Source organism: Marmota marmota, unplaced genomic scaffold (assembly GCF_001458135.2).
Source record: "Marmota marmota marmota unplaced genomic scaffold, marMar, whole genome shotgun sequence".
NCBI classification, from domain to species: Eukaryota; Metazoa; Chordata; class Mammalia; order Rodentia; family Sciuridae; genus Marmota; species Marmota marmota.
Window position 1 is genome coordinate 7,607,893 of NW_025999998.1, and position 13,851 is coordinate 7,621,743.

The following is a 13,851-nucleotide window of genomic DNA, read 5'->3' on the forward strand; positions in this document are numbered from 1 at the left end:
GACCACCATCCATCTTGGAGTTGGCAAGAGAAATGCAAAAACTTCTTAGAAGATGGTATCTAAATACATGGTTCAGTCCTTGAAGAAAATATTTCCTTAATCTCCCTAATTGATCCTCTGTTGTAGCACAAATGCTATCAGTAGTCTACAAGTATATAATGAATCAACACTGGTTTTGGCTTTTTTTTTGGGGGGGGGTTTGATCCCCTATTCCCACCAGTCTATCATGGAAGAAAGAAGAAGAAGCAGGAATAGATAGGCTTCCTAATTTGTGTATTCTCTCTGAAAGTTTTGGGAGTCATTGGCCCTCTAGTAATTATAATTAGGTAAGGGTTTTGTATAGTGAATACTGCCATTCTTATGGATTTTTCGACATATCCATGGCCTTAATACTAGTCCAAAGGGGTGTGTGTGTGTGTGTGTGTGTGTGTATGTGTGTTTGTGTGTATGTGTTTATGTGTGTTTACCACATTTTTAAACAGCCACAATTTGTAAGATTTCATATTTAAAAACATGGATTTTTCAGCTTCTTTTAGAAAAATAGATCTATTATCTACAGATTTGCCTTCCCACAAAACAACCATATCCTGGAGGTTAAAGTGAGCTGAATCATATACATGGAGTATTAGCCACAGTTTTCATCACTATTGTTCAATTTTGTAACCTCTATTCTCCTGTACTCTATATACCTGAGGTTTCTAGATTGTAAATGGAAATTATACTCATATTAACTATACTGTGTTGTTATATGAGTTTTGTTTATGAGTTAATATGTAAAGCATTTAGAAGGGTCCTTAGCACTTGTTAAACAGTGATAGCTATTATTGCTATACTTTTGGAATGTACAAAGTGTGAAAACCCAGTCACAAGTCATCTTCTGTCACCACTGAATCTCTTAATTTCTCTCTGTGTTAGTTTCTTCTTTTATAAAATAAGCAAAGTAGATTTGATGTCCTCAGAGGTTTATTTATAAAACTGAATGAGATAATAGAAGGTTTGGGGAAAAAGAATTGGAAGACGTCACGCTATGACAAAAGAGGGGTTAATTTTCTCCTTGAGAGAACTAAATACTCAGATTTTTTAAAAACAATTTTTTTAGGGAAAATTAATGCTCACTCTACTTTTTATAGATTTAAGTTATGATACAATATTCTTAGGCTACCAATTAAATACTGTCCCTCCCACCACAGGAAAGAAAATTAGAATTTTGGTCCCTGCTCAGTAGTAAGGAAATTTGTGTTTATTTTATTGAATGTGTAAGTAGTGAAAAGGGTGACGTGTCAAGGCTAGGAAGCCTGAGAAAATTAGTGAACTTGATTCTTTGGCTAGTTTTGTGTATATCAGTTGATTTTGGATGTAAACTTTTTTTAGATTACCAAATTGTAAGTTTTTAAGTTGGAAAGGACCTTGGGAATTACTTATTCTACATACATAACCTAGGAAAGTGTTTAGAAAGTATAGTTTGTGACATATTTTATAACCAGTTAGGTCTTGTGTTCTGAGAGTTAAGAGAATTTTGAAATAATTTTGAATCTGTGGAACCAACCTAGATGCCCTTCAATAGATGAATGGATTAAAAATGTGGTATATATATATATCTTTTATATATATATATTCTCTTTTATTGCTGAGTAACATTCTGTTATATATATGAAAAACAGAATATTACTCAGCAATAAAAGAGAATAAAATCATGGCATTTGTAGGTAAATGTAGAGAAGATAATGCTAAGTGAAGTTAGCCAATCCCCAAAAAACCAAATGCTGAATGTTTTCTTTGATATAAGGAGGTTGATACATAGTGGGATAGGGAGAGGGAGCATGGGAGGAATAGATGAATTCTAGATAGGGCAAAGGGGTTGGAGGGGAAGGGAGAGGGCATGGGTTTAGAAATGATGGTAGAATGTGATGGAAATTATTATACAAACTACATGATGTATGGTGTGAATATACTTTGTATACAACCAGAAATATGAAAAATTGTGCTCTATATGTGTAATAAGAATTTTAATGCATTCTGCTGTCATATATTAATAAAAAAGAGATTGAAATAATTTATAACAAAGTCTAGCATGGTAGCTTTCAATGATGTTCAGTGTTTATTATCTCAGGTTAAGAGGTAGTGAGGATTTTTTTCAATGAAAATGTGGATTAGTAATTTTCTGCATTTAGTTAAAAAGTGGTCAGAAAAACTATAAACATGCATGAGTTGTCATGGCAGTATATTGGGTTGGGAGGTATTTTGAGAGTTCTAAGTCTCCCAATAGGATATTAAGAACAAATGAAATGAAGCTCAGCATGCAAGGTGAACATTTTAAATTTTACTTCTATTTTCATGTATTTCAGAGACCATCATGCAGACATCAGAGACTGGGTCAGACACAGGTTCGACAGTGACTTTACAGACATCTGTGGCTAGTCAAGCAGCAGTGCCTACGCAAGTGGTACAGCAGGTACCAGTACAACAACAGGTGAGGAGCTGCTGTCCTCAAAGGGGAGGTTGTGACCTTTATTGTGTGCAGCATCCAGCATAGCTAAATCCAAAGATTATTTGGACTTTCTTGCTTCTTTGGGTGCTAAGATTGGCATAGTTCAGTCTTTAGGCATAGTCTGGGTATTGCTAGTTTCTTTGCTAGGATGTAGAGAGAGCTACAAAGACTACTCAGATTATAATCCCTCTTCTGAAAGAGCCTCTCTTATTTCCTAGAGAAATACATACATCCTTCCTATCCTTCCTGTTCCAAATTTCTGACTTAATCCCACTAAGAAGGGTTTTCTCCTCTCCTCTCCCCATTGTTTATTACATCTTATTTCTTTCATACTGCAAGGTCAGGAATAATACTTACTTAATTGGTTCAGAGTAGCACTTAATAAAGGAAAGCATGCATATACCTTATAGTCAGGGATTTTGCCTTTGTAGTGGTTTAGAAAGTCTTGGCATGCTAAATACTGTTTAAAGAAAATAAAATTATATTAAAGGTCTGGAGTGACTCATCCCTTTTAAAAAGTTGGAAAAGAATTCATTGTCAGATTTTTACTACAGGTTTTATTCATGCTCAGGGCATTTGGCTTGTTTTGGAAAGATACTGACAAAATAAATGCTGTTCATGTCAGTTAATAGTTCTGCATTTGGATTATAAACCTGTTGGCCTATCATTTCTTCCAAAGACTGATGAGAACATAAGAAAGATTGTATGTCATGTCATTATCTTGATATTTGAGATTTGCCTGTAAATTCTTAGTGTGTAGGAGAATCTTTAATAAATATTATTCCTACAATTATAAATAAGTATAGTGAGAGTGGTATCATTTCATAAATGATATGCAGAAGGATTCAAGGTTATATTCTTTTCAAGATACAGAGTTGGATTGGGTGTGGGGTAGGGAGGGCTAAGGCTAGAGAAGTCTGGGTTCAATCCCCAGCACTACCAAAAACAAGTCTTTTTAGTTTTAGGGTGAAATATCTGAAATAACCAATTTTTAGAACTGTATAGTTTTAATCTTAGTACATTCTTTTCTTATTGCTACCATATATACACATACATCCTTCCTATCCTTCCTGTTCCAAGTTTCTTAGGTTAGACTATATGTAGTTTTGTTTTACAGAAACATTTTTATGTTTCACTCTATTCGTTCGTATCTTATATTTCTTACCTTTTAAAAAAATTTTTAATCATTAAAAATGAATCTCTATAAAATAAAGTTTTAAAAGCCTCTGGAATTATTAATGTTGTTACCAGTTTGAAAAAGTAAACATTATTCAGAAAAGGATGTTTATATTATGTTAACCAAAGAACAAGTTAAGAGAACTGAGGTCTTATTCTCCATACCTAACTTAAAAGAGGAAATGTTGAACAATGAAACTCACTCTGGTTTTGTTGTTATCTCATTTGTGGAAGAGCACTGTTGGAGAATGCCTGTCTCTAACAAGAATATGACAGAGAAAGTTTTCTTATATCCAGAAAGTACCCTCCTGAGACATTAAAATACCTGTGGTATATATCTGACTCTCTGCCCTGAACCTTGTCTTTTCTTCTCCTCCATTCTTCTTCCTCTTCTTCTTCTTTTCTAATTTAATGTATATATCATCTAGTGTTTACTATAGGTCTTACATAATATATATAGTAGTATAAAAGAGTCAAATAATTGAGCAGATTTACTATTTTTTTTTAGAAAAAACAGAATTTTTTCCTTTTCCCATAAACCACTCCTTTTTATTTACCTCTTTAGCCTAGTATATTGATATTTATTTCCATGTATAAAAGTAACAATACTTATTTTACTGTTTCCTGATTTTTTAAAAAAAATATTGATTGTTGTACTGTGAATTGAACCCAAGGCCTAACACATGCTAGGCAAAAGCTCTCACTGAGCTATGTCCCTGGCTGCTTCTTGAATTTTTGGTTTTAAGAACTTTCTTAGCATGCTCTTTTTTTATTTAAAAAAAATTTTTTTAGTTGTAGATGGACCCAATACATTTATTTTATTTATTTTTTATGTGGTGCTGAGGATTGAACCCAGTGCCTCACACATGCTAAGCAAGCGCTGTACCACTGAGCCACAATCCCAAATCCCCATGCACTTCTTTTTTGACACACACACACACACACACACACACACACACACTCTTCCATTCCCTAATATACAAAAACAAGAATTTCTTTTTGTTTTCTTTTAAATATATTTTCAGTTGTGGATGGGCACAGTTCCTTTATTTTATTCATATATTTTTATGTTGTGCTGAACCCAGTGCCTCACACACATGTGCTAGGCAAGCACCCTACCACTGAGCTACAACCCCAGCCCCCCAAACAAGAATTTCATGTGTCTCAACTTAATAGTTACATTTTAATTTTGGTAGATCAGTATTCATTATTTTTAATACTGTGATATTTAAATACAGTTCAAATCCAGCATAAAGTTAGCAGTGATGGCCTTTTCTTCTTGCCCAACTCATTTACTTTCCCTGGATTTAATGATTACATTTCTTCTATTTGCAAGATTGCTATGCAAAATCGAAACACCATTCTGATTTCTGATCTTTGTATGGGGCTCAGGTGATTTTTTTCCAAGTTTACACAATATTTAAATACCAATTTTTTGAAATTTCATGATGTCATGTCCTGAAGTAGGAGTGTATAATAAAATAATTTTATTTTCAAGTATTTAAAAAATATTACCCTTATATTCCTACTTATAACATCATGTTTTATTTCCTGTTTTTTTTTCTCTCCAAATATATTGATTTTTTAAAAGTTTTTGAACTCTTCTTATGTAGTCTGTTCTTTCAAGTTATTTTGTTCTCTTTTATTCTGTCTCTGTTTTTCATGTTTAAAGCTTTTCTTAGATGTCTGATAACCTTTAGTGCTTATCCATATTTTAAAATGTTCATATAATAAACTGATTTGAATGCATGAATGGGTTTGGTTGACTTCAAAATGGGGCCATATGACTGGGCTTTCTAGTTAGGAGATCTCTGATGTTCATGTCTTTGTTTTTCTTCTTTGGCTGGCCATGTTTTTAAAGAAGACTTGTTCAACTTCCTGCTGAGTGGGTGAAAACTTGGCATCTGGGATCTGAGTGAGGAAAGAGAGTTTGTTATTTATTGCACTGATTAATTTACTCCTGTTTTCATATGGTGTCACAGGTGTTTGGTCTTTCTCAGTGCAGAGATAAATCAAAGTAGACCTCCAAACATTTCCCCAAATTTTGGGAAGGCCAGTCACCTTACTATATAGGATTGGTGGGGATGATTTGTTTCTTAAATAGAATTACTTTTTATATTAAATATGTGAAAAATAAAAAACAAAAGTAGATTGCTGACAGAAGTAGAAACTCAGTGTTACCTGGACCATTCTTTGAAAAACACTGTACTATGCCATATGGCTCCCTGCCAGCAGGCATATTTTTTAGTTCCTCAAGTTAGCTCTTTCCTCTGGGATATCTGAGGCAGGTGATACCTTACATTGCCTTACACCAAGTGAAGAAGGTGAGAATTCTCATTTTCTTTTTGTCAACATAGTGTTTTATTTCACATAGTCAGTTAGTGTTACATTTGCCTGGAGATGCTTGTTATGTCCTCCTTGTAGGGTGATTGGAAGGATTTTTTTTCTCCTTTGTAATTTTTTTTTTCTTTCTAGCAAGAATGTGTCATGTTTGAAGTTCCCTGATGCATTCTAAAAGTGTCCCTGTGGATATAAGTTGTCTATAACTGATTATAATGGTGCTATAGTAATTTCTTATTGCTTTTAACATGTCTATAATGTTTGAATTGTTAATGTGTTCATGTTATCTGGAATTTGAAAATTGTATTAGAAATGCCTTTTAAAGCTTCTAGCTTTTTGTTAGTGACTCATGATAGATACTGAAATCATGGTGTTAATGTCAAGAGTAGTTAATTCTGTTGATTCAACTTTTCAGTAGCCTTGCTTTGACCATTAAAGAGAAAGCCTACAGCTAATGTGTGTGGTTAGTGTGTGTGTGTGTATGTGTGTGTGTGCACGCATGTGCATGCATGCACACACACGCACATGTGTGTGTGTGATTCACGCACACATAATTATATATATTTTGGAATTTTGGGAAAACAGGCAATTTCAAAATCCTAATATTATACACTTCTGTTTCTTCAAAGCTCTAAAGTCTCTAATTTCACTGTGTGTTAAAATAAGGTTTGATTCTCAAATTATTTCTATGAAATTTCATTTATGTGACCTCACATGTGAATTTGTTATCTTTCTTTGTAAAATATTGTTCAGGAATAGAGAATTCTGAGGAAAGAATGATATGGTCTTTTTATATAAAATTACAGCAATTTCTTATGTAAATTTTCGTTGTTTTAGGAAATATTATAATCTTAGCTCCTAAATATAGGCATTGTTGCCCAATCCAATAAAATCCATAAAAATGTTCAAGTTCAATATCTTGATTAGAAACCAAAATGTATTCCTATTATCTTTTTAAAAATACTTTTTTGGACTAAGGTGTTTCTGTAGGATATGACTAAAAATGGACTGCTACCCCTCCCTTTCCATCTGTCTTGATTGACTTGTTTAAGAGTTTCATGTGGATTATTCTTTAGGGTTATTTTATGCCTAAATCTGGGAGATCCTGCTTGCTCTATAACTAAATTAAAAATCCAGGAGAAGGGAAAAGGAAATGTCTTCTTACTATTCCATAGCCAGCCAAATTAGGTTCTTTTCAAGGTAGAACCTTGACAGAAGTTAGAATTTCATTTCTTGTTTCAATCTTGGGCTCCAGCATACTCCAGGAATACTGTGGACACTGAGGACATTTCCTAAACCATCTTGAACTATATAGCTCCTGAATTTTTTTCTCCCTTTGTTTCCCAGCTTTACCTGTCTTTGCAGCTATAGTTCACTCTACTCTCACTGTATTACATTTTCCTTGGAGGAGGGCACAAATCTTTTTCTCCCAAATGAGAAAGTGTGTTGTCTCTATAACTTGTAAACATAATATCCCAGGTACAATGGCGTCTGGGGATTAAGGGACCTCTATTGAATTCAAAGAATTTTTTTTTTCAAAGATACTTTCAACTTTACTAAAGTTCTTTTATTATGAGACACTCTAATTTACCTTTTTAAGGCAGGGACTCAGAGAGATTGTATCTTATGAGTCTTTATTATATAACTGGAACATTCAAACATTATATGTGATTATATTATATTATTATATGTGATTATGTTATATTATTTGTGATTATATTCAGGAAAGACCCTTTTTTATTTAAATAAGCTATGTTGACTGTGAATCTTTGTTCATAATTTGAGTTATCAGAATGAACAGACAGCAATGTAGCTATATTGTTTCTTTTGAGTTACTATCAGCCAAATATTTAGCATTGCCATATAAGTTATGAGGAGTCAGTGTATTATCCCTGTAGTCAAAAGATAATAACATTTTCCTTGAAGAACAGATTCAACCAGAGTTGTCAGATTATAGAAGAAGAGAAAGTGTTAGTGAAACTCCAAAAGAATTATTTATTATGATTATCTGTAAAATTATCTCCTAACCTTCAAGAAATATATTCTAGAAATTCAGGTTTAAAATGAATCTTTCTGTCCTCCCATGCTCCCTTTCCCTATCCCACTATGAATCAACCTCCTTATATCAAAGAAAACATTCAGCATTTGATTTTTAGGGATTGGCTAACTTAGCATTATCTTCTCTAACTCCATCCATTTACCTGCAAATGCCATGATTTTATTCTCTTTTATTGCTGAGTAATATTCCGTTGTGTATATATGCCACATTTTTTTTTTATCTATTCATCTATTGAAGGGCATCTAGGTTGGCTACACAGTTTAGCTATTGTGAACTGTCCTGCTATAAATATTGATAATGATGTGGCTATGTCCCTGTAGTAAGCTATTTTTAAGTCCTTTGGTATGTAGACTGAGGAGAGGGATAGCTGGGTCAAATGGTGATTCAATTCCCAATTTTCCAAGAAATCTCCATAGGAAGGGAGGGGGCATGGGGATAGAAATGATGGTGGAACGTAATGATCATTATTATCCAAAGTACATGTATGAAGACACAAATTGGTATGAATATACTTTGTATACAGTCATAGATATGAAAAATGGTACTCTATATGTGTAAAAGAATTATAATGCATTCTGCTGTCATATATACATAAAACAATTGAATCCTTTTCAGATCCTCACATTCCTTAGACCACAGTTTCAATCCCAAGTGAATTTCATCCTCTTTTGTTTTGGCATATTTCTAGTAGTATTTAATCAAAAATAAACCATGATAATTAGCAATATATCAATGAGAAATTTATTTGGTCAAAGCAATCCACAATGATTTAAATGAAAAAATATGATTGCTGTGATATGTTAATTTTCTATAACAGAGTTTTCTTTTAGATCAGTTTTTATCAATGGTGTATTAAACGGGCCCCCCTTCTAGCTTGGGGAGCTAAGCCTGAGGTTCTGCACCCCATCATTCTTGTCTTTGTCTTTCCTTTCTGCTCAGGGTCAAGGGGTTTGCTTTCTTCCAGTCCTAGCTTTGGTGGGCATGAAGAGAATTCTCTTCATTTGAGACCATTGTTCCAGATAATCAACTGAAGCAAAGATATTTTCTCTTCTTCTTCTTCTTCTTTCTTCTTTCTTCTTTCTTCTTTCTTCTTCCTTTTTACTTTGGGATTGGATTTTCATTGGCTTCATTCCCTGAGAGGTCAATATTCTCATAATTAAGATTGTAGCAGATATTCTAAAGGTGGAGTTATATTTGAAATGAATTTCAGTTGAATGTCATTTTAAAAAAATTACAGTGATTTCAGCCATTCAAGAGAATATTTATTTTTGAACCAAAACTGATAATTTTTAGTATCCCATAAAACATTAAGATATTTCAAAGGACAGTGCCAGTTTAAAATTGAAGTAAATCTTGCTAGTCCAATCCAATATGAAGGCCCTTTAGTTGATCATTTCTACTGAATATTTATAAAAATAAGAGCTCAATTATTTAAACACTTGAGTAATAGTATTCTTTGATTTTCTGTTAAGAAAATATACATTTCTTATGTGTAGTTAGTTTATTGTGATTAGTTCCTAGAACCATATTTTAAGAGGAATGAGCCAGGCACTATATTAAATGATGAGATTTCAAAGGTAATTTGACATGGTTCCTTGTCATAGGAAATTAGCTTTTTCCTGTGGTTGTGAAATTGTACATAAAGTGCCTCAGTAATAAGATGGAGACTGTCCTTGAGAGTGAGGTCTTCGTCAAAGTTATGACCCTTAAGTTGTGTGCTGAACGAAAAGTTGTAGTTTGCAAGAAAAACAAACTGGAGCAGTCCATATCTGGCAGAGAAAAACATGGAATAGTTCAAAGGAAATAAGGCAAACTATGCTGGATGGAGGGAGGAAACCAAGGAATTGAATAATGTTGCACAAGAATCTCTTCTGGAAGGTGGAGTCAGATAACCTGTTTCTGGTATCTTCACATGTGTCCCCTCATTAGAATTGTAATTCTCTTCCCTGTCCAGTTGACTGATTTCTTTAGGTTATTTCCTTATTGTCATCTGTACTGCTCTGCTATATTTCCCTTTTGTTTGGCCAGTTCTTAATCCTATGAAATTTGGATGCTACCCATGTAACTGTTGATATTGCATACTTTAGGCAAGCTAAACCCAAGATTCTTTAGAATCTTTGTAACTTGATACTGTTGATTGTCCCCCCCCACCCCAGCCAGCCCCCATGCTCTTTCTAGCTTTTGAACTTCTCCTGTATTTGAGGGCACTTCATTGAGGAGAATAGATTTGGTGGAGTTTAAGAGAGTAGGCTTTATGGTTTGGTTGAAAGGTATGAATTCAAATCGTTACTCTAACCCTTTCTAGTTATAACTCTGGACAAATACTAACCATTTTGAGACATACTTTCCGTAACTATTCAATAGTGATAATATCTGTCTCTTATTAAGTTAAATAGTAAATATTATAATTTATAAAATAATTTAGGATAGTACCTGGATATGATACATATTAATCAATATATATTTACTATTACAATCATCCTTCAGTATCTGTAGAGGATCCTCTAAGGATAAAATCTATGCATCAAGTCCTTGAGGCCACTCACATGAGAAAAGATATGGTCTTGAGATAATGAACCCACTTCCATGACAAAGTCATTAATCCATTCATGCAGTCAGAGCCCTCATGATCTAATCACCTCTTGAAGGTCTCAACACTGTGGCATTGGGAATTAAGTTTCCAACACATAAACTTTAGGGGACACATTCAAATCAAGCATTCAAGAATACCTCCAATATTTTATTCAGTTCATGAAATATAGTAATTTTGAATCAAATGTGGTTTTCTGGTAGGATATAAGACTTTAGGTGAAAATAAAATATTAATAGCCAGCCTAATGAGTTTCTAGTTAGAAGAGGCTTGAATTATGCCAAAGAACCTCCTAGAGTTTAATTTCTTCTTCAACAAATCAATTACATTGTAAGATTTTGTATAGACTTATTTTAGTTGCCTTTATAGTTTATTCTTAGAGTGATATAATTGGTTTCCTGTTAATATCTAATTTGCCTATTAATATATCAGTTTCAACATTGTTACTCTTTTCATTTTTCTCTTGAAAAGTTCAATATATCCTAAACATCTTTTTACATGAGTAAATAGTAGAAACCTTCTGGATAACTGACACTCTGTTTAAATATAATTTGAATAATTTAGAACATGTTTAAACAGAACACTTAAAACTTGTTGTAGTCAGGTTTGTCTTGCTATAACAAAATACCTGAGACTGAGTACTGTATAAAGAGGTTGATTTAGGTCAAAGTTCTGCAAGTCGAAGTGCTATGCATGGATGTCTGTTCAGCTTCTGGTGAGGGCCTCAGGGCAGATGGCCTGGAGTGTGTGTAAGAGTGGTGAGCAGGTGCATGCAGAAGAGCTCATGTGAGAGGCAGCAAGAGGATGGTCAGTTGTGTTTTCTAACAATCCATTCTCATAGCTACCAATTCAGTTACCAATCCAACTTTGCATACTCCTGAAAAAAAAAAGCATTATTTCCTCATAAAGCCCCAACACCTCTCAACACTATTATTATGGGAACCAAGCCTCATCATGTATATTGGTAGGGACTCCCTCAAGCCATAGTATCTATCCTCTTGCCAAAGCAAATAATAGAAATTCTTTATCTATATTGAAATGTACTCTCTGTCTAATAGAGCTCAACATAGAGCTGAGTTTGTTTGCTATGTGTGTCTCAAAGAGAAACTTAAGGTCCAAATAAAAATAGTTATTTATAGTATGTGGCTATCCAAGGAAGATTTCCCAGAGGGAGTGACTTTTAATCTAAATTTGAGGTATAGAGGTAAAGAATGGGGGAATAGAAGCAGGTGTTTTTTGAGGGAAGTGAGTGTTGGAAAACTTGGTGCAAAAGACAACCTTGTGGGTTTTTGGAGCTGAAACAGGACATGGATGGAGGAAAGAGTGATGGTGAGAGATATGGTGGGAAGTTATATTAGGAATCTTGTATCTTGAACTTATGACTCATATTTCAACCTGCATTATGAAATCTAAGTTTTCTTCAATAGCTATCATTTTGAACTTTACCCCTTCTACTTTTGTAAGAAGTCCAGATGAAACAAAGAATTACAGTTACAGTGGCTGCCATCTACTGTGCACCTATTTTGTGCCATTCTCTACTTAATGTTTGGTTTATTGTTTCTAAAGCCTAAAACAACCCTCAAGGTAGGTGGTATTATCTCAATTTTACCAGTAAGGCAACTGGGGCTCAAGGAACTGAAATAACTTTATTTGGATAATAGTATTTGGCCTTGACTGCTTGACTGCTTTATCTTTATATATACATAAATCAGAAAGTTTGCCTTATTCTAAGTGACAAGAGTTTTCTCAAAAAAAACTATTTCAAATTTAAGCTACTTTTATATCACCTCAGTGAATCATTTCTATAAAAAGGAAAGATGAAAGTGTAAACTCAATTTTGAGGTTTGTGCTCAATTTTCTCTATATTCCCCGTCAACTTTTCTATCTTGATATTACCATTAAGAAAATAAACAAGGCTGTGGCTGTGGCTCAGTGGTAGAGTGCTTGCCTAACATGTGTGAGGCCCTGGGTTCAATCCTCAGCACCACACAAAAATAAATAAATAAAGGTATTGTGTCCAACTACAACTAAAAAAAAATAAATATTTAAAAAAAGAAAAGAATAGCATATATAGAAAATGATCATTACAGAATTTAAGGATTATCTTAAAAACAGAAGTGTGTAAAGAACTGGTAGTATAACTAAGTACGACTTTAAAGATCTTATTGCTAGAAAATGAAAGCTAAATTATTCTCAAGGAAAACAGACAAAAGTATTGAAAATTGGAAATCAGACCCCAAACTCAAAAATAATAATTAAGCTGGACATGGTGGTGCACATCTGTAATCCCAGAGACTCAGGAGGCTGAGGCAGGAGGATCACAAGTTCAAGGCCAGCTTAAGCAATTTAGTGAGGCCCTAAGCAACTGAGTGAGAACCTGTCTCAAAAAATAAAAAATAATAACAGGGCTGGGAATGGAGCTCAGTGCTAAAGTTCCTTTGAGTTTAATTCCTAGTAATAAAAATAATAAAAAATAATTAGCTAATTTGTTACTTCAATTTTTATTTTAATTAGTAATAATATACATCCTGGTCATACAAAGTCCAGGCAATAATTTCTACCCCAGGAAAAACCATGTTCATCAGTTCAGTTTACTAAACCATAAAACAGTTTAACTTACCTATATTCCTTTTTTCAGCAACATATTAATTGTTGAGTGGTGGACAGTTAAGAATGCAAATTTTTCAATTAAATACAAAGATATAACTTTTCACTGTTTTATAGCCTTAATTTTTAAACATTGCCTTAAAGATTATTATTTATGTCTGAAAGACATGACTTTAAATGGTAATTTATAAAGTGTACCTCAAAAACAGAAGTGTGTAAAGAACTGGTAGTACAACTAAGTACGACTTTAAAGATCTTATTGCTAGAAAATGAAAGCTAAATTATTGTCAAGGAAAATAGACAGAATAATTATAAAATAATTATAATAATGATATTTCTGGTTCTCAAGTTGTTCAAGCTCCTTTTCGTAAATCTACATAGCTAACTAAAGCCATGATTTTTTATGACTTTTTTGTCTGTCTCCCTTTATTATTTTTACTTCTGGCTTATTAAATACTGATAGTTTTGGATATTATTATATCTTTGTTTTCATGTTTTTAACAATTTCACCTTTTTTAAAAAAAAATTAGAATTAAAGAAGAGAGATTAAATAAGAAAATATTACACATAAGAAAGTACTTTGGACATAAA

General features: G+C 33.2%; 1 protein-coding gene across 1 annotated transcript in view; it reads left to right on the plus strand.

Annotated features, from left to right (window-relative positions):
• Positions 1-13,851, plus strand: part of Rfx3 (regulatory factor X3) — a 211,380-nt gene that overhangs the window by 44,661 nt on the left and 152,868 nt on the right. Inside the window, exon 3 of the mRNA XM_048806776.1 lies at positions 2,344-2,527. Within this exon, the coding sequence (XP_048662733.1) occupies positions 2,344-2,527 (184 nt within the window). The remainder of the gene's footprint in view (positions 1-2,343; positions 2,528-13,851) is intronic.